Below are 24,167 nucleotides of genomic sequence, written 5' to 3' on the forward strand. Positions count from 1 at the left end.
TTGGGAGAAATAAAGTTAATGTCTGAGTCGTGTACGGTATGGTGTATGCCGAACCCGGTTCACAGGATAGGTACTTTGACTCCCATATTTATGGCAGGTTTGCCCTTGTAAATTCTCTGTGCCAAAGTGTCCGTCATCCGTGAATTGTGTCTCCTGGAGTGCAGTGATTAATAAGTCAATTTTTTCCAGGACGTTGGTGAGTTGTTCTAATTTCCCCGTTTTAGTGAATGTGTTCACATTAATTGTGCCAAAATGTTACGTCTAGTTTTGAGAGTGTGAAAAGGTCTTGAGAAGCTTCGATTCTTCTCCGCATGGTGTCCCTTATCCTCCACATTCCGATGATCAGGTAAGGCTAGTCGACTGGTGCCTGCGGTAGTGATTCTAAGATCGCCTCTTCCTTCATGCGCTCAAGTTGAGGTTTGGTTTTTGGGGCGATCTCACATATGACCACTGGCGTACGACTCGATTTTTGAGTTCGAGAATATTTTATCACAACCACCTCAACTAGAGGATCAGATACTGACCACTTTTTCGCTTGTTACAAGTCAGACGCAATGTGAATCTTGCAGAATGGTATGCCTCTTCCGCCATTCCCGCCGTACCGAGACCTACTCGCTTTTATTATTATTATTATTATTATTATTATTATTATTATTATTATTATTATTATTATTATTATTCACTCTTGTTTACACTTGCAACGCAATAATCGACATTGGACTCTTAATCAGAGATTGTGTTATTTAAATTTCTCATCGTTGACATTAAGCGACGCCAAATTCAATTGTTCTTGCACACACTGACGGTGTAAGACGAAGCTTCAAATTCTGACTTATCTCCCATCCACGAAGGATGTACCGATGTACTCTCCATACTTCCCCCTTTACTTCGCTATCGCTCTCGTGGTCATGTTTAGCCTTAGACGGAATTTACCACCCACTTACGGCTGCAATCTCAAGCAACCCTACTCTAAGGAAGCATCCTCTGGAAGCCGCAGCGGTCTCTACGGACCTGGTACCATCTGTGAAGCGTGGCCCCAATCAAGAAGGATCCCGATATAATTGGACCTTCCCAAACACCACACTTGTCGGCAGGGTGAACCTGCGAGATTCAGTGCTGGGCTCTTTCCTGAGCGGGAATACTTGTTGGTTTCTTTTCCTCCAATGCATAATATGCTTAATTTGGCGAGTAGTCCCGCCTGTTCTGAGGTCGTTTGTTTTGAACGTTCGGTCGCAACATACACACACTTTCCGGCTTATTACAGGGAAAGGACAGAAAACCGGCGTCTGCACGTACAGAGGCGCTGCGCGTACTGTCTTTCCTGTCAAACGCACTCTCAGTGGTGGTGTCGACTCGTCCAGATCCACAGAAGTTGAGCTCTTTTTAGGAGACGCGGCACTCCCGTCGTTCGAACGCAATGCCGTGGTCAGTTTTAGCAACGGAACCTCAACCAGGCGTGGTCCGGGGACGAAATGTGCGTTCGAAATATCGGTGTTCATATATCCTGCAGCTGATATGTCGGCGTTCTTCATCGCCACACGAGCCCAGTGATCCACCGTTCAGGCTTGTTTTCTGTTATTCACTCTCCGGTGAGTGGAGAAAAACTATCATTGTACGGTTTTTCTCGTCACATAGCTATGAATTGTTTCGAGCATTGGCGTTTTGAAAGCCGCGACGTGTCCCCTCATATATTCCCCGCTCCACTGAGCGATGGAGGTAAGTATTCAGTGCCTCTCCCCTTAATAAAACGCGTATGTTTATCGAGTAGTTTCACAGTGTGTGATTTATTTCAATGATCCTTCGCCACACACACATTCGATCTTCCTAGGAAAGAGCAGTTAAGCGGCGCCTGCATACATAGAAACCTCCCGTCACATTTTCTGTTGTGTTGTTGATAGGTCCAGCTCTTCTCAGGAGACGCGGCGGCGCGACGCTCCCATCCTCGAACGCAATGTCGCCTTCAGTTTTAGCAACAGTAACTCAGACAGATGTAGTCCAGTGCTTAAATACAGCGGACCGAAAAGTGCGTTCCAAACGTTATCGAAGGAGCCGCAGCCACGCTTACGGAGCTCACAACAGCGTGGTCGACAGGAGTCTCGCTACTCCAGGGAGCCTGGCAGGACAGAACCGTCAGGGATCCGGCTCCTATCCTGTCTATTTCCAGACTAATCGGAAACTGCGCCAAATAGATCCCGGGCATCTGTCCAAATACCTCAATTCATCTTTTAATCGGCAGTAGAGAAGTGCGGGGTGTACAAAGGGCAGAGATGTAATCAACGTGAGCTTATGGGAATTCCTCTTTCACAGGGACCAATTCCAAGCTCCAATCCCTAGCACAAAGGAGGTCCTCTGTCCTCTACTGCGTGATATCCATCCTAAGGATGACCGAAGAATAAAGGATACTGCAGTGTATTTCATGCAATCTTCTTATGATCTTTCAAGAACTAAACATGTCATTTTTGTTTTATAGTATGTATTTTAGTGCTTGTGTTTTACAGGTATGTTATAGTGTAAAGTTTATATTTAACTTTTGTGTTGGAGAAGACCGGAAAGCTGTTACGTATTATTATTTATAAATTTCATTTTCCGTATTGACAGACTCAAAGTATAGATAAGAAATGTGTTTTTCCACCATTCAATACACAATTTATTTTAATAGATTAAGCTAGTACCGGTTTCGGCTCTTTAACGGCCATCATCAGCTAGTACATGTTTTGTTTTAGCCATTAGACAATACACAAGTTGTTATTGTATTAGGCATCCGGATGTCTAATGGGGGATGGAATAATAGCATATAATTAAAATATCAGTGGTCAGGTTAAGAAGTTATAAATAGAGCATGAGTATGTAAAACATATTAAAAACACACAGGTCACAATATATAACATTTAAAAAGTTTCAACACATTAAAATTGTACGTATAGGTAGACACTTGTTAAAATTTTCAATTTATGTTATATGGATTCCATTCTTCTGTCCTCTGTGCAGATCCTTCTAAGTAATGTTGATTTTAGTTGCGTAGGGTAATCTTCGAGGACATTTTGAAACTAGTGTACGTCTTATTGATGTGGGCCTTTGTCATGATGAAATTTCGTTATGTTATATATCCCAAATTGTGATATACTATGGCAAGTTTCAACACAGCAAACAGCAGGTCTCGAGCATGCATTTAGAAGTAGTCGGTGGTAACACTTCTCTCGTCTATGTTTGTTCTTGTAGTCTGTAAAGATAAAGTGATATAAGTATGCCGGTAGTGTGTGCATGAAGGAATGCCTAGTGTGTGTATGGAAAGAGTACTTACTATAGTTGTTGTGGAAGTCTTGTGCTGATGTGTTTGAAGGCTTGTTGTGTTCTACTGCGAGTGAGTCTGGGGCTCATATTAGCTGTGGAGGGGAATGTAGGTGGAGGGGAAGAAGGAGTGGCCGTTGGAGAAGTAGGGGCGGGATCAGGCTTGTGATTCGTTGGTTTGTTAGAGCGTGTGTTTACTATTTTGAGATAATCATTCTTTAATATCGGAATGGCTTTGTCAAAAATAATGCTGGTTTTTTCATTAATATCATTAATGTTATGATTGGGGTTGGCGTATTGGTCTAAAGAAATGTAGAAATCTTCGGTTATGTTGAGCAGGGGGCCCTTGGAGTTTATATTTAGTATCGTCATGTCGTTATTGATGTTTGTGAAACTATGCTTGGATTCTTCTACATGTTGGCCTATTGATGAGAAATGGTTATGTTTTACTGCATTTATATGTTCATTGTAGCGGATGGTGAAGTTTCTGCCTGTACGTCCTATGTAACTTATGTCACAGTTGTTACATTTGATACGGTAGACACCTGATTGGTTGTATTTATTGTTATTATTGGCTGTTTTAGAGTTATGTATAATGTTGGTACTATTGTGTGTGGTTTTGAATACTGTTATTATGTTGTGCTTCTTGAAAATATTAGTTATAGTATATATGTGGGTGTTGTTGAAGGTAAATAGAGCATAGTCTTTTTTGGGTTTGGCTGTTTTTGCTAATTTAGTTTTAGGTTGTGATTTTATTTTGTGAATGATTTTGTTGACCATTTCTTTGCTGTATCCGTTGTGTTTAGCTATGTCGTGGATTAACTTCAATTCATTATTTTGGTCTTCTGTTGTCATCGGGATGTTAAAGGCTCTATAAATCATACTATAATAGGCTGCTCTTTTATGTGTATTGGGATGAATGGAGTCATTTTTTATGGTATTTGAGGTGTGTGTGGGTTTCCTGTAGATCTTGTAAGATAAGTGGTTGTCGTGTCTGGTTATTGTTAAGTCTAGGTAATTTAGTGCACGGTTATTTTCGGTTTCTTTGGTGAATTTAATTTGGGGATCTAGAGTGTTAAGCTTATCTAGTATAGTTTGTGCGTCAGTGGATCTATTATCTAAAACTACGAAGACATCGTCAACAAATCTGCACCAAAAATGTATATTCTCTATTTCTTTGATTGACGTGTATTCTAGGTTATCTATGTGTATTTCTGCTAATATTCCGGAGGCAGGAGACCCCATAGGTAGGCCTTGTTGCTGATAAATGGTATCGTGAAATCTGAAATAGTTATTGTTTATGGCGAATTCAAGTAAGTTTATGAATTCGTTTATTTCTAAGGTGCTCAAGTTGCTATTGTTTTTTAGGTTAGATTCTATTATTTTGATTGTTTGTTTAACAGGAATGTTAGGGTACATATTTATTATGTCAAATGAAGCAAGGGTATGGTGTTGTTCGATCTTTAGCTCTTTGGTTCTGTTGCAAAAATCTATTGAGTATAGTATAGTATAGTATAGTGCTTTTTTTAAATTTTTTTGGATGAATTGCGATAATTTGTAGGTTGGACTGGCTCTATAGTTTATAATAGGTCTCATAGGTACGTCTTCTTTATGTATTTTTGGGTAGGCTTTCGCGGTCGGTAATTGGGGGTTCATTGTTATGAGTTTAGCAGATTCAGTTTCGGTGAGAAGAAAATGTGTGTTTTTAAGTAAAATTTTTAAATTCCTTTGTATGTTATTGGTTGGATCTCGGCGTTTAATAGAAAAAGTATTGTCTTGGAAACATTTTTTAGTCTTTGTTATGTATTCATTTTTATCCATAATGACCGTAGTGTTGCCTTTGTCGGCCTTCGTTACTAGTAGATTGTTCTGTTTTATTTTATTTTATTTAAGTTTGTTTAAGTTCGATCTATTGGTGGTATTCATGTTTGGGTTATTATTGTGGACGCTATTGATGTATTGCGGGATCTTTCTACTGATTTCGTGTCTTGCTTCGTCTCGTATGTCATATGGGATCTTTTGTAAAGCAAGTTCTGTTTCGGTAATGGTAGTTATAATATTCTGGTAGGATGATGCATTACCCCAGTTGTGTTTGGGTCCCCTGTTCAATATATCCGTTTCTACGTCGTCAAAAACGGTTTGCGTAAGATTTTTTATAGGCGGATGGAATTTATGTTGGGAATTCTTGTTAGGAAGAGAGGGATCTTTGTTTTGGATTATGGTTAGTGGCTTTGGTTTACTTTGTTGTTGTTTCAGTGTTTCCAGTTTTTTGTATAGTGTGTTTTGTTTCTTTATGGCTAAGTCTTCTATTTTTTCTCTGGAAATTCGTTGAAAGTAATTCCAATAGCTGTGTGGGAGTTCATGGGATGCTTTCAGGTGTGTTGAGTAAAGTTCATTATTAAGGTGTTGTTTCTTCCGATATAGGAACTTAACTTAACACCGAAATTTCTGCAGAAATACAATAATAAACACAGACGAACCGCTCAGACACGCAAAACACAAAACAGGACTAATGAAATTTGGTTAAAAGAAGAAATAAAATTCCTATATCGGAAGAAACCACACCTTAATAATGAACTTTACTCAACACACCAGAAAGCATCCCATGAACTCCCACACAGCTATTGGAATTACTTTCAACGAATTTCCAGAGAAAAAATAGAAGACTTAGCCATAAAGAAACTAAACACACTAAACAAAAAACTGGAAACACTGAAACAACAACAAAGTAAACCAAAGCCACTAACCATAATCCAAAACAAAGATCCCTCTCTTCCTAACAAGAATTCCCAACATAAATTCCATCCGCCTATAAAAAATCTTACGCAAACCGTTTTTGACGACGTAGAAATGGATATATTGAACAGGGGACCCAAACACAACTGGGGTAATGCATCATCCTACCAGAATATTATAACTACCATTACCGAAACAGAACTTGCTTTACAAAAGATCCCATATGACATACGAGACGAAGCAAGACACGAAATCAGTAGAAAGATCCCGCAATACATCAATAGCGTCCACAATAATAACCCAAACATGAATACCACCAATAGATCGAACTTAAACAAACTTAAATAAAATAAAATAAAACAGAACAATCTACTAGTAACGAAGGCCGACAAAGGCAACACTACGGTCATTATGGATAAAAATGAATACATAACAAAGACTAAAAAATGTTTCCAAGACAATACTTTTTCTATTAAACGCCGAGATCCAACCAATAACATACAAAGGAATTTAAAAATTTTACTTAAAAACACACATTTTCTTCTCACCGAAACTGAATCTGCTAAACTCATAACAATGAACCCCCAATTACCGACCGCGAAAGCCTACCCAAAAATACATAAAGAAGACGTACCTATGAGACCTATTATAAACTATAGAGCCAGTCCAACCTACAAATTATCGCAATTCATCCAAAAAATTTTAAAAAAGCACTATACTATACTATACTATACTATACTCAATAGATTTTTGCAACAGAACCAAAGAGCTAAAGATCGAACAACACCATACTCTTGCTTCATTTGACATAATAAATATGTACCCTAACATTCCTGTTAAACAAACAATCAAAATAATAGAATCTAACCTAAAAAACAATAGCAACTTGAGCACCTTAGAAATAAACGAATTCATAAACTTACTTGAATTCGCCATAAACAATAACTATTTCAGATTTCACGATACCATTTATCAGCAACAAGGCCTACCTATGGGGTCTCCTGCCTCCGGAATATTAGCAGAAATATACATAGATAACCTAGAATACACGTCAATCAAAGAAATAGAGAATATACATTTTTGGTGCAGATTTGTTAACGATGTCTTCGTAGTTTTAGATAATAGATCCACTGACGCACAAACTATACTAGATAAGCTTAACACTCTAGATCCCCAAATTAAATTCACCAAAGAAACCGAAAATAACCGTGCACTAAATTACCTAGACTTAACAATAACCAGACACGACAACCACTTATCTTACAAGATCTACAGGAAACCCACACACACCTCAAATACCATAAAAAATGACTCCATTCATCCCAATACACATAAAAGAGCAACCTATTATAGTATGATTTATAGAGCCTTTAACATCCCGATGACAACAGAAGACCAAAATAATGAATTGAAGTTAATCCACGACATAGCTAAACACAACGGATACAGCAAAGAAATGGTCAACAAAATCATTCACAAAATAAAATCACAACCTAAAACTAAATTAGCAAAAACAGCCAAACCCAAAAAAAGACTATGCTCTATTTACCTTCAACAACACCCACATATATACTATAACTAATATTTTCAAGAAGCACAACATAAAAACAGTATTCAAAACCACACACAATAGTACCAACATTATACATAACTCTAAAACAGTCAATAATAACAATAAATACAACCAATCAGGTGTCTACCGTATCAAATGTAACAACTGTGACATAAGTTACATAGGACGTACAGGCAGAAACTTCACCATCCGCTACAATGAACATATAAATGCAGTAAAACATAACCATTTCTCATCAATAGGCCAACATGTAGAAGAATCCAAGCATAGTTTCACAAACATCAATAACGACATGACGATACTAAATATAAACTCCAAGGGCCCCCTGCTCAACATAACCGAAGATTTCTACATTTCTTTAGACCAATACGCCAACCCCAATCATAACATTAATGATATTAATGAAAAAACCAGCATTATTTTTGACAAAGCCATTCCGATATTAAAGAATGATTACCTCAAAATAGTAAACACACGCTCTAACAAACCAACGAATCACAAGCCTGACCCCGCCCCTACTTCTCCAACGGCCACTCCTTCTTCCCCTCCACCTACATTCCCCTCCACAGCTAATATGAGCCCCAGACTCACTCGCAGTAGAACACAACAAGCCTTCAAACACATCAGCACAAGACTTCCACAACAACTATAGTAAGTACTCTTTCCATACACACACTAGGCATTCCTTCATGCACACACTACCGGCATACTTATATCACTTTATCTTTACAGACTACAAGAACAAACATAGACGAGAGAAGTGTTACCACCGACTACTTCTAAATACATGCTCGAGACCTGCTGTTTGCTGTATTGAAACTTGCCATAGTATATCACAAGTTGGGATATATAACATAACGAAATTTCACCATGACAAAGGCCCACATCAATAAGACGTACACTAGTTTCAAAATGTCCTCGAAGATTACCCTACGCAACTAAAATCAACATTACTTAGAAGGATCTGCACAGAGGACAGAAGAATGGAATCCATATAACATAAATTGAAAATTTTAACAAGTGTCTACCTATACGTACAATTTTAATGTGTTGAAACTTTTTAAATGTTATATATTGTGACCTGTGTGTTTTTAGTATGTTTTACATACTCATGCTCTATTTATAACTTTTTAACCTGACCACTGATATTTTAATTATATGCTATTATTCCATCCCCCATTAGACATCCGGATGCCTAATACAATAACAACTTGTGTATTGTCTAATGGCTAAAACAAAACATGTACTAGCTGATGATGGGCGTTAAAGAGCCGAAACCGGTACTAGCTTAATCTATTAAAATAAATTGTGTATTGAATGGTGGAAAAACCCATTTCTTATCTATAAGCTGTTACGTTACATTTATGTGCAGACTAGTCTTGTGTCCCAACTCCTATAAGACTGTGGTTTCAACAATTATTTCTTCCTTGATATTATCCAAATCTGGGTCACAATAATTAATATTAGCCAACACCAAAATTTGATGAAAGTAGGAAGAAAGAAATGTCAGTAGAGGACAATGGTACCATATGTATAGAATTTTCAAAAATATGTCAGAGGATTATTCTTCAACACAGCCAAAAGTAATAATAATAATAATAATAATAATAATAATAATAATGTTATTGGCTTTACGTCCCACTAACTACTTTAACGGTTTTAGGAGACTCCGAGGTGCCAAAATTTTGTCCCGCAGGAGTTCCTTCACGTGCCAGTAAATCTACCGACACGAGGCTGACGTATCTAAGCACCTTTAAATACAACGGACTGAGCCAGGACGGAAACTGCCACGCCTCATCCGTCTGAGCCACCCAGCCCGGCTCACATCAATATAGGAGTTGAATCATGGCTGAGAAATTATATTATGGATGCAGAAATTGTCTCATATTACTGAGTTTTTGATTGTATCATTTTAATCTTATAGAATTGAAAACTAGAGACATTTCATTGTCTACTCTCATGTTGACAATACCTGGTGAAAAATAGGAAATCACGTAAAAATATCTGACGAACCACATGAATCTATTGACGACATAGGTTTTTCCTACTCTCTCTTACATTCAACGCATGCTCTAACCGTGCAGCCAATTCGCTTGGTGTTGCAATGGCAATGCTAGTTTACTGTATGATTATTATTACTCTACAGCTACGCTAGCATCTGACTGGTGTAAAAATGGAAACTATATTCAGGACTGCTGACAGTGGTGTTCGAACTCACTATTTCCCGAATACATGCTGATAGCTACGTTACCCAAACCGCGCAGCCAGCGACTGTGATCTTTTAACAGTCTGAGCCGCTTGCACAAGGAAGATGGATATATCTGCCATCTTGCGCAATAACCCCTAGGCCGTCAAAGTTATGGGCTAGCTCCACTCTTATTGGAGGGCCCAATAGCACAAGGAAGATTGATATATCCACCACCTTGTGCAATTGCAAACGTAATCTTTTAACGGTCTGAACCGGTAGCAGAAGGAAGATGCCTAAACCATCAAGGTGATGCGCTTCCCATTCTCTTACTTTTAAATCATGCCCGAACCATGTACCTAATTCGCTTGGTGTTGCAATGACAATGCTACTTTACTGTATGATTATTATTACTATACAGCTACGCTAGGGTACAGCCCCTCAGCATTTGACTGGTGTAAAAATGTGAAACCATATTCAGGACTGCTGATAGTGGTGTTCCAACCTACTATTCCCCGAATGCATACTCATAGGTAAGTCACCCAAACCAGGCAGCCAGGAAGCACTGCTTAGCAAGGGTCTTACAGCACCCCAATATGAGTTATACACTTACATACCGAATAATCTCCAATATGTGAGTGCTGGACTGCGGTCAGTAAAAGAATATAAACATTCTGCCTGCTTGTTGATACCATACCGGATGTGAGCCACGTATCAATATCAGCATTTTTACTACTCTACATAATTCTGCCCAGAGTTCAATATCTGTCAGCAATTTACACTGCAAGATTTTTGTACACGTCGCTAGCATACGAAGCACTTACTATGCAGTGTAGAAAAAGTAATTCCATTCTTTTACTGAATAAAGTCCATCATTCACGTATTAGAGAATACATGTAAGTATTAAAAAATATGATTCACGTGAGGTATAGCCCCTAGCATGGCTTAGATGCAGACCTTAATGTTTTCAGAGAAAAATTTGCAGACCTTCCGCAGCACTCGCCAAAGTCCACCATGGTTCTACGAAAAGCTAAATAATAGGATGTTGACCGTTATATTTACGATAGGCAGGAAGTACGTCCAAATCAGCTCTTACAACACAAGTTTAGAGCCCACGTTTTAGACGATAGGCAGGGATTCACATGTTCAGAATGCCTTTTACATCATTCTAAGATAATGTAAGCTGACCTCACAATCTGCAGGCCTGCGACAGCACTCGTCAATGTCCGCCGCCATTTTACGAAAAGCTAAATAACAGGTTACTTACGATAAGCAGGAAGTATTTCCATTAACAGGCAATGGATATACGCATATAGATGCGTTCGAACGCGTAGCGGCGTTCGGTAAAATCAATAATAACAACCACCATCACACTTCACTATACACACTAAAATTACATGCACGCATATGTTTACCTGGGGATAAACAATACATACAGAGCGCCCCCTTTAGGCGTCTTTTACAGCAGGCAGAGAATACTCCAGCACAGGCAGGAAGTGCTCTCAACATGTTGCGGTAAAGTCAATATTCACCACTATCATCACACTGCACAGTACAAAACTTACATTACACGTACGCATGAACCTACCCGGGGATGAACAATATGGAACGGAAATTTTGCAAATAAGAAGGTAAAGGGATCATAATTTAACACTGTGTACATTCAATGTGATTATTTGCTTGTGCCGAGCTCTAGCTGGCCGTACACCTCGCAACAGGAAAACGGATTTTAAATTACTGCACATGCAACATTGTTCACTGCATGTGTGTGCATGCACTGTCTCTCTCTTCGTCATGCCTCTCTCTAATACCTGACCACAACTCGATTGTAACATACTCATAATCGTATTTTTGCGGCCTAGAGGAGATTGTGCAAAATACGAAGTAGTCGCTACATCCATCTTCCTTCTGCTACCGGGCTCAGACCATTGAGAGTAGGCTTGCCCATCACCTTGACGCCTAGGGACGATTGCGCTTGTTGCCGGATATATCCATCTTGGGCTACCGGGCCCTATGATAAGATTGGAATTATCCCACCACCTTGACAGCATAGGGGCGATTGCGCAAGATGAGAGATATATCCATCTTCCTTGCGCTACCGGCTCAAACTGTTAAAAGATCACGGTCGCTGGCTGCACGGCTTGGGTGACGTAGCATTCGGTAAATAGTGGGGTCAATGGCCGAGGTCATTGCCCTCGGCTGCTGACTCGGCAGAAAAAATGCTGATGCTACGGTCCAGAACCGGCTTTGCTCTCCTAATAACGTGAATTTTCTTAACAGAAACATGAAAGCTAATTCCGCAGGGTTAAATTGAGGTAGAATATAAAATTTCTACCTCTTGGCAGGTTGACTCTCTGATGACCATACTGTGGCATAATAAATAGTTCATGCAAAGGCTTATATTCAGTATTTCATATATGTTATGGCTATTAGGTGAATTGGAATGGACTGCAACTTATATTCACTTAAAACAACTTTAAATGGTAAATACACATATATTATTTTAAAATGCGACATATTTTTTCTTTCCAATTTTGATACAAGCCACTTAAAACACACAAAACTCGTCTTCTTCAGCTCGTACACATGGAACATTCTCAGAGTCATACCTGTGGCTAAGTTCTTGAGTCTTCACTGAATGGCTATTTTTATGTGTCTTATTATCTATCTTACTGTGTACGTGTTTAGAGCATTCATCAAGAAGGTAGGTTGGATATTTAAAATTATTATTATTTGCAATTTCTGAAATGTTACAGTCCTAGAAAATTCCGCATTTGTTTATTTCATCAATACCGCGGGCAGACGTTTGCTTGGACAGCACAGTGCTGCGTACATAGGAATTGCCACAAAATGAACAGCAGTGAGGCCTCTTGCCAGTTTAAATCTACATGGGCACTTTTAAGTTCCACGACTGGATACATTATTGCATTACTCACCAGTCGTTTGCCTGACAGCCCGCTCATATCCAAATATGTTTCAAAGAGTTGCGTTTCTGGGTGAAGGACATGCTCAACGGGACGGCTTCTCCTCTGTATGCAACTGCAAATGTTTGGTTAGAAAGCCTTTCCGGCTGAAGGCCTTACCACAGATATTACAACAAAACTGCTTCTCGCCTGCATGCCAGCGTAAGTGGAGTGTTAAATCGCCTTTACTGCCAAAGGCCATGCCACAAGTACTGCAGGAATAAGGCTTGGCTTCTCTATGCGCAATTGAGTGCAATCTTAAAAGATCTTTACGGCAAAAGGCCCTGCTGCAGATAGTGCAGGCAAATGGCCTAACACCTGAGTGTGTGATAATGTGTTTGGTTAAATTGCCTTTACAACTAAAAGCCTTGCCACACGTACTACAGCTAAACGGCTTCACACCTGTATGCTGCCGCATGTGCGTGTCCAGAGCGCCGTTCTGGCTAAAAGATTTGCTGCAGATATTGCACGAGTACGGCTTCTCGCCTGTATGCGTCCGCATGTGAATAGTCAAATGAAAAGGAATCCGGAACACTTTCTGGCATATTGAGCACTTGACAGACGTATGTAACCGCATGTGTTCACTCAGCGCGCTCTCCTTTACAAAGCATTTCTGGCAAATTCCGCACACATGGAGCGCCTGGGCCAGGTGGACCTTGACATGCTCAGACAGGCTGCTTCCGCTACTGAAGAGGTTTCCGCAGTGATCGCATGCGAAGGGACGATCCTCGTTGTGTCTCATGAGATGTCTGCCATTCGGAGGTGGATGATCTTCGTAGCTCACCTCTGGGTTCAATCTACATTGACAAATAGAAACTAAGTGAGCAACAGTTCAACAAGTCTCACACAGAGCAGCTCCTACTGAACTGATATCACTGATATGCCATGCAGACAGCTCGTTACTCATGACCATCACAGTCCTCAGGGTGAACATCATCTCAAGTCAAATTCAGAGTTCAGTTGTGAATATCAAAAGCTCTTGCTTGTTACGAGGAAGTGTTGTGTCTTTTCTGTCGAATGTCTACTGGAACAATTTAATGCACAATAATCTTCAGACAATTTAGTCAAGTACGAGCTCATGGACTACGTCACTTAAAGAATGAACGAGGAGAAGTGGTCTAGCCGAAAGGAGAAGTACAAGCTCTTATCACCAGCTATTTTTTTCTATTGAAATCAGGTAAAAGCACTACTCTCCTACGTAAGGCACAGAATATGATCTGGAGTTTTGATCTTGCTCAACCACACAGTAGTTTTTGGCAGGTGTGTAATTAATTTTTGTAAAAGCCCTTGTTGTCGTTTGAGAGAATCCCAGTGTTGTAGGTACTAATAAAGTTCAGAACATCTTTTGCCGACTGTCAGCCATGGCAAATAGTTTATAAATATGATTTAGTGTAACACAAACCTACTATACAATACGAATCTCAGGTGTGCCGGGAGACAAGTGACGATCCCTTCGTAAAAAGTACGAAGATTCAGTGTGTGCGGCGGAAGTGAGAATAATCCTTTTTCCTTTGTTTTGAATCTAAGGCTGTATGCCAGGGTAAGGAAGGAAATTTATGTACGTGGGAAAGAACGAATATTTGGGACCTGTTGTACGTTATTTTGATTAAAATTGTAAGTATTAGCATGCATATATGTGTGTGTAGAGTATTCTTTACGTCGCACCAACAAACACAGGGTATGGCGAAAATGCGGGAGGAAAGGCCTAGGAGTGGGACGGGATCAGCCGTGACCTTAAATAACGCATAGCGCAAGCATTAGCCTCGGTGCGAAAACGGGAAACCAAGTAAAACCATCTTCAATGTTGCCGAAAGTGGGGCTTGAACCCAATAATTCCCGATTGCAAGCTCACAGCTGCGCGCACCGTAACCGCACGGCCAACTCGCCCAGTGTACAGTTTTTGGTAAGTTGTAATGTAATTTACTGTAAAAGAAATTCCTACGGAAAGCTATATACTGTACGTTAGTGGTACCCACGTACGTAACAACTGGCGTCAGAAGTGGGATAGTTTTTGGACTATTCGTCACCGTTAAAAGATAGTACGATATAAGGAAGAAAATACAAGGAATGGTGGCTTTGATGAAAGTGAGTTTGAACGATTTAAAAGTTATCGATCTGAAGTGCGAGCTGCGAGAACGTGATGAGGATATTTCCGGAACCAAGGTAGTGTTACGGTTAGAACCAGAAGGTAAGGATATAGACATTTTTAAACAGCGGGTGTTGGTAACATATTTGCACAAAAGTTTGAAGTTCATAGAATGTTCTAAAAAGACAAGCCGAAAATTTTTGTTTATTGGAGAAAAAGCTAGCGCAATGTTCTCAGAAACAAGTTCAAATTTACAGATTCGTGGAATCCAAGAGAATTGAAATTTATCAAGGACTAGAAAAAATATAAACTGATGTAGAGCGCACAACAACTGCTATCAAGGACGGATTTGCATTACTGAAAACGTTTATAGGAATGAACAGGCCTAGCGTTGATCTCAGAAGAAAATCCGAGAATGTTGCAGGGACGGTGCGTGCGAAACAAGTACCTTATGTTTTAATACTTCGTGGTCTACGTATCGACGGGCCGCAGCTGCCGCCAATGGTTGACTTGAGAAGAAAAATGCACTGCCTCGGTCATTTGTAGCGAGGTGATGCGTTATATATACTCCAAGAGATTGCAGACAGTGAGCAATCTAATTTTAATCTTCTGGTGGCCCGATTAGGGATGAGGCACGATAATAAAGACCTTCAAGAAATTTAACCATAGTCAACTTCGTAGCAGGCACCAAAAACGTGGCGAGACACTACAAGGATTTGAGGCAGACATCGCGCGTCTTAGTTGTACGGCTCATCCTTCAGCTAAAATAGACTTCATAGACAGCAATATGTAGAGTCCCACGTCATGGGTATATCCGATTCAGAATTCCAACCAGCCGTTTGTCTGGCGCAACCATATAGGTTAAGTGATGCGCTGGCTCGTGTATTTTAATTCAAAGGTGCTACACAGTCCTCGAATCTGCAGGCGCAGTTTCGACGGCTGAATGAAGAGGAGCCTCTACACGGAACCCATTCCAATGAGGATTGACAACCTCGAAGAGGGCAGAATCGCTGTTGGAGTTGTGGTGAGCTTGGACAGGTCAGTAGCCGCTGCAATAAAGACTCAAAGTTTCAGGGAAATTAAAAAGGGCCGGTGCCAAGGGGCGAGCATGGCGTGTCGGCCCTGCTGCTCCATGAAAAGCGGTACATGTCATTTCACTCGTGCGTCAGAAGGTATTTTTGTCGACGGATAAGTGAATGGTTTGGCTCGTACTTCACTTCTGGACACCGGCACCAAACCATCTTTGTTGAGAAGGACACCTGAAACCTGCGACAAGTTTATTGAAAACCCCAACCGAAGAGCCAGTGAACACGTGCGGCGAGAAATAATTCAACATCGGCCTGAGGAGCAAGTTGACAGAACACCGAGTAGTAGTGGACGATATCGAAGAAAATGTTATTCTTAGGATGGATGTAATGACAAAATTTGAACTCGCTTAGGATCTGAAACCAGGATGCTTGAAACTTGCAAACGAAGAAGTCAATCATCACGGATGAAGCAGTCCAAATATTCAAATTATTATTAAGTACAGGCGAGGTACTTCATCCCAGAAACGATAATGTGATCGTGGTTCCAATGGATAACATAGTCCGACAAGAGACGGGAATTGTCGAGCTCGTTCCCGAAGAGGAAGGTGGTGGTGGTGATTATTGTTTTAAGAGGAAGTACAACTAGGCAACTATCCTCCCGAAGAGGAAGTCTGCCAGGAGTATTGGAGGGAAGAGGTTTTGTAAATGCTAAAAGGCCTACTTCAATCAGAATGTTAAACGTAAATGATTTTCCTGTAACATTGGAATCCGGTATAATCCACTGTTCGTGGGGTCACCAAAAAGGATACCCAGGATGTCCATCACCTTTCAAAATTAACTGAGACCTCGGACATACTAAGCTGACGCAGGATCTTCTTTTGCTAGTTGCTTTACGTCGCACCGACACAGATATGTCTTATGGTGACGATGGGACAGGAAAGGCCTAGGAATGGGAGGGAAGCGGCCACGGCCTTAACTGAGGTACGGCCCCAGCATTTGCCTGGTGTGAAAATGGGAAACTACGGAATACTATTTTCAGGGCTGCCGACAGTGGGGTTCGAACCCACTATCTCCCGGATGCGAGCTCACAGCTGTGCGCTCCTAACCACACGGCCAACTCGCGCGGTGACCCAGGATCAAAAGGACAAAGTCGAAGAAATGTTCAAATATCAAGATTTCTTCGCAATCGAGAACTCTCCGTACAGAAGGATGAATGTCGTGAGATAAAAAATAAACGCCGCAAATATACAAACGAATAAACAGCGCCCACGACGCTCGCTAGTGTCAAGAAGAGAGGAGGCTGAGAGAATTGTTTGTGACATGTACAAGCAGGGTGTCACTGAACCGCCTAGTAGTCCCTGAACGTCATCGGTGGTTTTGGTGAGGAAACAGGACGGGCCGACTGAATTTTTGTGTGGACTAACGACAGCTGAACAGCAAGACAGTGAAATACACCAATTATCCAGGAGAGATTACATTCTACACACATTTTCTGATCTCAGGTGTTCTCCACTCTGGATTTGAAAAGTGGATATTGGCAAGTAGAAATGAAGGCCGAAGATAGAGAGAAGACACCGTTCTCAATTGGTACGGGACTTTGGCACTTCACGATTGTGAACTTTGGAGTTTGCAATGCACCAGCTACGTTTGAAAGACTGATGGAAACAGTACTCGGAGGTCTGTAGTGGGAAACCTGCCGCATTAACTTTCATGACGTCCTAGTAATAGGTACGACTTTCGATGAAAACCTAACGAACCTGGAGTAAGCCTTAAAGTGACTGCAGGAAGACAACCTGAAGGTGAATCCAAAGGTGTCTTATTTGGGACATGCAGTTTCCAACGTGACTGAGATGAACATTTTCCATTATTTCTAATGGCATATCGGTCTTCGGTCCATGAAGTGCCAGGACAGACTCCGGCTTGTGTTCTTTTCGGCGAGAAGCTGCGTGTCCCTGTGATCGGAAGTTCGGCAATAGACCCGGCGAGCACCACATGGCACGGGATGACTACGTGAGGGGTTTGAGAGAAAGAATGGATCAGATTCCCGCCCTCGATCGAAGAAACACAGAAGCTGCTAGTGCCCAAATGAAACACGCTTACGACGCGCCGGCTGAGAAAGGCTGATTCAAAGTCAAGGATTTGGTGTGGTTCTTTAATCCACGGAGGCGGCGAGGTCTGCCACCTAAACTGCAGCGTTCATGAGATGGACCGTACGAGGTGATAAAGGCTTTTTATATCGTATTCCTAGACTACCCCGAGGAATGCCAAAGGTGGTGCATTTCAATCGGTGGAGCAAATTCCTTGACTAACGCGTAATGGTTGCAAACTGATAAGAGAAGGAACAGTCCTTAAGCAGGGGCAGTATTACACATCAACATGTAGTAGTAACACCCTCATCTTGACTAGGAAACAAGTGACGAACGCTAAGCGAAAAAGCAAGAACAGACAGAATGTGCAGCAGAAGCGAGAATAATATTTTGTCTGTTGTTGAATGCCGTGCTGTATGCCAGGGCAAGGAAATTTTTGTACTCGTGAATGAAAGAAGATTTGGAAACATTAACATTATTAGGATTAGCGTGAATGAGTGTGTACAGTTCACTATATAAGTTGGTAATGAGATTTACAATATATCGTGCCATAGAAAGTCTTACGGAAAGGAAATTAACGTATGTTACAGGTTTCCATGAATGTAACAAACGTACTGTACTTGTACATTGTTATCGTACCAGTGTAGCATTCTATTATGTCAAAATCTGGTCATATCTAATTACATAGCTTATATATGCAATAAAACAGAGCCGCCCTACATACAGGACATTAGGATTATACATACAAGTTCATACTCACTAGCATATAATACACAAGTCTATGTCTTAATTGCTTTCTTTAACAGAGGCAGTATGCAACATGGAAACCACTCATCATCATCAGTGTACTGCCATAAGGCAGCTCTCTATGCAATCCTGTCCGGTGCCCCCCTCTTTGTTTCCTCATATTTGTATTCTATCCTGATATCTTCTCCATCTTCTTTGTCTTGTTCCTTCTATAGCATCTAGTAGCGAGCAACTCTCCTCATCCAACTGTGCTTTCTCTTCTTGATTACTTTTAATATATTACTCTCTTACCCAACTCTTCTCAAGACTTCTTCATTCTTCACTTTTTCTATCCAGTGTACGAGCAAATCCACATCTCAAATGCTTCCAGTCTTCCTTCGTCCTCTTTTCTCAATGACCACATCTCAGTTCCATACAGTGCCACGCTTTATACAAAGCACTTCACGAATCGCTTCCCCATGTCTCTATCCATGCCCTACAAAGTAGTCTACTCTTCTTCTTAAATGCTTCCTTCGCAATCGCAATATGAGTTTTCACCTCTTGAGTGCACTTCATGCCCTCTGTTATTACACTTCCCAAGTGTCTGAAAGCATTCACAAGTTGTATTATTTTCTGCCCTAACTTAATGGTTGTCTTCATTTTTCTTGTGCTTATCACCATACATTTTGTCATTTTCTTCTTAATTCTCATTCCAAATTCTTCACAGACAGCATTTAGATCTGTTAGGACCTCCATTGCACAGTAGCTCGTTCATTCTTTGCCAGTAGGACCCTGTCGTCAGCAAATCGAAAACATTCCATTCTCCTACAACCAACTCTCACTCATCTTACTCCATTCATGCACTTCTAGATAATTTCTTCCAAATATATGTAATAAAGTAGGCGGGGAGACAGCAGTCTAGCCTTACTCCTCTTCTAATTGTGGATTCCTCTGTCATCTCATTCTCTGTCTGCACCCTTATCTTCTGCTGTAGATACGGATTCTTAATCAGCCTTCCAGTCGACTCAGTTCCTGCTTAGAATGTCCATTAAAATTTTCCACTCTACTCTATCAGAGGATCTCTCCTTTAACGCGTTAGTTACCACCGGTGGATTGTATAGCCCTAGTGTACACGTCTCAAGGACACGCCGTCTAAATGCGCGGGAATCATAGTTCACCGAATGTATGAATTATAACCATTAAAGAAACAGGAAAAGATTAGCGAACTACACCATCATTACTAGAAAAGCAGATGCAATCTCTGGGATGAGTTTCGAACAAATCGGTTCAGTGGTCATCAAATGGAATGATTGCACAACAGTAGATAACACCAAGCAGAGCATCCCTTCTACATGCATAAATACTCCCTCCTCAAACAAGAGCGTCAGTCATCCTCACTTAGACTATGTGTAAGTAGGGTAGCATTCTGCATCATGAATTTACTGAGCTCAGGACATTTTAAGCAAGCCTCGGACCTATGGGAGTAACGGAATCCAACTCCCATTTGACAGGCGAGGGCCTCCTTGGAAACAACTTGGCGAACGAAGAGGAATTCGATGGGAGCTATCAATATTAATGGAGTTTATGGAAAAAAGAAAATAGAACTGCCTGTGTCAGCAAAGAGGATGCATCTGGATGTGTTAAGAGTAAGTAATATTTGGGTAAAGGGTGATAACGAGGAAGAGATAAGAGATTATAAAGTGTACTTGACGGGTGTTAAAAAAGGGAAGGGAAGAGTGTGGGATAGGGCTGTTTATCAGGAATACTATTTCACGCAACATAGTTTCTGTTAGGCATGTAAATGAACGAATGATGTGGGTAGATTTGGCAGATGGGAGAATTAGGACGAGAATTGTACTCGCCAAGTGAGGGTGCAGACGAAGATGAAATTGAAAAGTTTTATCAAGCATTGAGTGACATCGTAGTCAGGGTCAACAGGAAGGACAGGATAGTGCTAATGGGCGATTTCAATGCGAGAGTTGGAAATAGAACGCACGTTCACCGCCTTTATTATCGCTTCTGCTTGTTATCTACGAGCAAAACGTTCCGAAAAGTCGCACAGTAGCACGGCATATCGAAAAGGCAGTGGCAACACAAAGTGAGACAGCTGGAAATTGGCTTATATTGATATCAACATTTCTTCAGCTTGCTTGTGTAATGAACGCCACGAAAGAAATGGAAAAGCTTAAGAAAAGATCAAGAATTCCTAACTGGGATAGTACAAAAACCATAGCAATTGTAATTGAATCGCTGTGTTGATAAGGTTCACATTCCAAAATCCTTACTTTTCAGGAGAAAGGAAAAACCGTTTTGTAACTAAAAGAAAGGTTTGATCAAAAAAGTTTATATTAGACATTTATACATCATATATCTGCGTATTCAACTACAAAGTATGGAAATCACCTTACGTACGGTTTTCACGTTACACCATTTTTATGACAAGGAATATATGTCCCTTTTTATACTCAAATTTGGGAAAGATCTTTGTAGAGGCAGATAATGTATAATAAACTCGTAATTGCAAAGTCTATTAAACAGTAACAAATTATTACACAAAAATTCGCCCAACCATCATTTCTTTTATAGTTATTCATTGCCATTCCGTCTCTTTGAAAGTGTTTTACTTTACGATGATGTCTAGCCTCCATAACCCCAAAATGCTGTGTCTTCTAAGTTTAAAATATCGTGGCGATCATCAACGTTATCGTCCATTCCTTCAATGTTGAATGGACAAGTCGAATATTTCACCACGATTATATTACTGCAGACAGTAAATAGCACGAAAATAAACTGCTCACTCGTGTCTTTTGCGCTGCTCGCTGCTATACAACGCTTATACAAGGCCCCTGGTCTATATAAGTAATTCAATGAATAACTATAACAGATGTATACAAAGGAGGCTTATGCACGGTTTATTAGTAACCAATTTCACATAAACAGTGTATAAATCCTGTATAAAAGTTATATTAGTTAGTAAGATGTTAAAGGCAGAGTAAGCCTGTATTTCATGAGTGATTTAGAATAAGCAGGATGCTGAGGATAAGAGGCCCTGTATTTCGACGGAGATGAATTTTTGCGACATGGTGTAGAGGTTGAGATGCAATATTTCTGAGACAAGCCGTAAAAGATGAACGATGTCCTGTAGCAATCCAGAACAACGGATGAATATAAAGGTTGTCAGATCCAAGTTAGTGCATTGTAAGGCCTATTTTAAGTATAAGTTTATGTTCTCCCATGATTATTATTTTATATAAGACCATAGGTAACGACTATTAAGTCTAAGTGGCGGTTTTACTTCATACCAATGAATTTCATTTTATGATATCCGACCTCACGAACAAAATAAATTCTGACAGACGGTCAAGATAATACTCGACTACTGTAAATTGAATTATATTCTGTATCTGTACGAGACGAAAATATTGCTGACTGGCAACATTGCAGGTGTGAAAAATAAATCTCTTACAATGAGAGTTTAGCTTGCGTATATCGATTGGAAGTTACTTCTCTGGACAATTCACAGTGATACCAGTTTGGAGTGTTGACATTGCAGGTCAGCTGGAACCTCACCACTCGAGTCATGCCGTGAATATCGTGATGGTAGTCATTACTTTTTCAGTGATATTGTGTAATATCAAGCGAGAGTCGAGTTTATTTTTATTCAGCAAACATTACTGCACATGTTGAGATATTGTTGAGGAACAGATTAAACTATCTGGACATGATGTTTAATTTCGATTTCACGCTTTATTATAGGAAATAGACAAGAAATATTTCCAGATTCGAGTTCATTTTTGTAGCGATTTTTACTTCATGTGTTAGAGATTCAACGAGGAACAGACGTAAATATCCGGACATTGTGTTAATAGTTTCGATTTCGCCTGACAGTATGAATGATGTGTAGATGCATAACGTTGGCTCAACGATAGATTTTGGATACCGCGCGTATTGTATAATTTAAGGATGAGTGGACACTACGACAGGCTTGATTTGCTATTTGCTTCGCGTCACACCAACCCAGGTAGGTCTTCTGGCGACGATGGGATAGGAAAGGGCTAGGACTGGGAAGGAAGCGGCCGTGGCCTTGATTAAGGTACAGCCACAGCATTTGCCTGGTGTAAAAATGGGAAAATACGGAAAACTATTTTCAGGGCTGCCGACAGTGGGGTTCGAACTCACTATCTCCCGGATGCAAGCTTATGGCCGCGTGCCCCTAACCGCACGGCCAACTCGCCTGGTAGCGACAGGATTAGGGCATCGTCTGTACATAGTCTTCATAGGTTAGGCATTTTTGCGAATCGACTTCAACGATGTTAGTATCTGCAGTAGTAGATACGAATGTGAAAGGTATCAGCAGGTACTATTCAGACCATTTTTCGGCATAATTCTTATTAGCTCGAAGGTGCTCCCATAATAGCGTTGCATAAGTAGCAGCATGAATGTAAGGGTTGTCCTACGTGGAAACCTGGCTAATGGAGACTGGTCCTTACTGCTTAGCTGCGTCTCTTAAAGTTCGCTTTCTATTTGCTTGTGTTAACTTTAAGTATGATTATTTATTATTATTTAAGAATTATTGACACTTAGTTTATTTATGTAGGATTTACACTACGAATGTCGTTTCAATTTTACTATGTGTTTCTCTAAGCTCTGGTTCTTACCGAGTCTGCTTTTGTTCCAGCCCTTCTTCTCTTACTTCCTCTTCGGATCAGCATTGACTCTTCGCTCCCGGATTCCCAGCCGTCGGGAAATATGTAACGGCAACTCACCTAATTATGGCTGCCACTTGTCTTGCTCTACTCGCCGCTATCAACCCACATGCAACCGGCCTTGTACATTCGCTGCTACTGGGTTACGTCACTGGCTGCGTCATTATCTGATGTTTCTCGAAGCCAAGTGTGCTATTTCACGAACTTTTCTGTGATGGTATAAATTCGTCCCCCGATCCCTCGGTCTTCAGTCCAGCGCTCATACCGACTGAGGCTGGAGGTCGTCGAACGGGTTCCCAATACCCTGCTGGGAAACAGTTTATTTTCTACTACACTGGGTAAGTGCTTCATTTTATTATTATTATTATTATTATTATTATTATTATTATTATTTACCTTTGTGTCTATGGCTGGTATCAGTTTACATAAGTGTTTATTTTTAACAAACTGACCTTGTACTCTGCATCTCAAGGCGACTCCCACTGTTGTGATCCCGTCCTCGTCCCTCCCCACTGCCCTTCTTCTCTTCTTATTTATTTAGAAACTGTGTTCATTTATCACGTTCCGCTGAGGCTTTCAGTGTGCTACGTCCATTTGAATTGCCTCAATTAATATAACATTTTGTAAATCGTCAAAGGATTTCTTGTAAATACATTTTTCAAAATGTTCTAATACAGAATGTTGAGTTTTGTTTCGGCTACCTTTCAAGTAGAAACAATACACAGTCTTGATTAAACTTTATTCATGTTCTTCTTACTCCTTCCACTGACCTCTCATTGGTCGCACAGC

At 40.4% G+C, this 24,167-nt stretch overlaps 1 protein-coding gene across 1 annotated transcript in view; it reads right to left on the bottom strand.

The window, feature by feature from the left end:
- Positions 1-12,257: 12,257 nt before the first annotated feature.
- LOC136875073 (zinc finger protein 665) overlaps positions 12,258-24,167 on the bottom strand; it is a 169,373-nt gene continuing 157,463 nt past the window's right edge. The window contains exon 13 of the mRNA XM_068227884.1: positions 12,258-13,542. Within this exon, the coding sequence (XP_068083985.1) occupies positions 12,792-13,542 (751 nt within the window). The 3' untranslated portion in view covers positions 12,258-12,791. The remainder of the gene's footprint in view (positions 13,543-24,167) is intronic.

The sequence above is a fragment of the Anabrus simplex genome, chromosome 5 (assembly GCF_040414725.1).
Source record: "Anabrus simplex isolate iqAnaSimp1 chromosome 5, ASM4041472v1, whole genome shotgun sequence".
In the NCBI taxonomy this organism is placed as follows: Eukaryota; Metazoa; Arthropoda; class Insecta; order Orthoptera; family Tettigoniidae; genus Anabrus; species Anabrus simplex.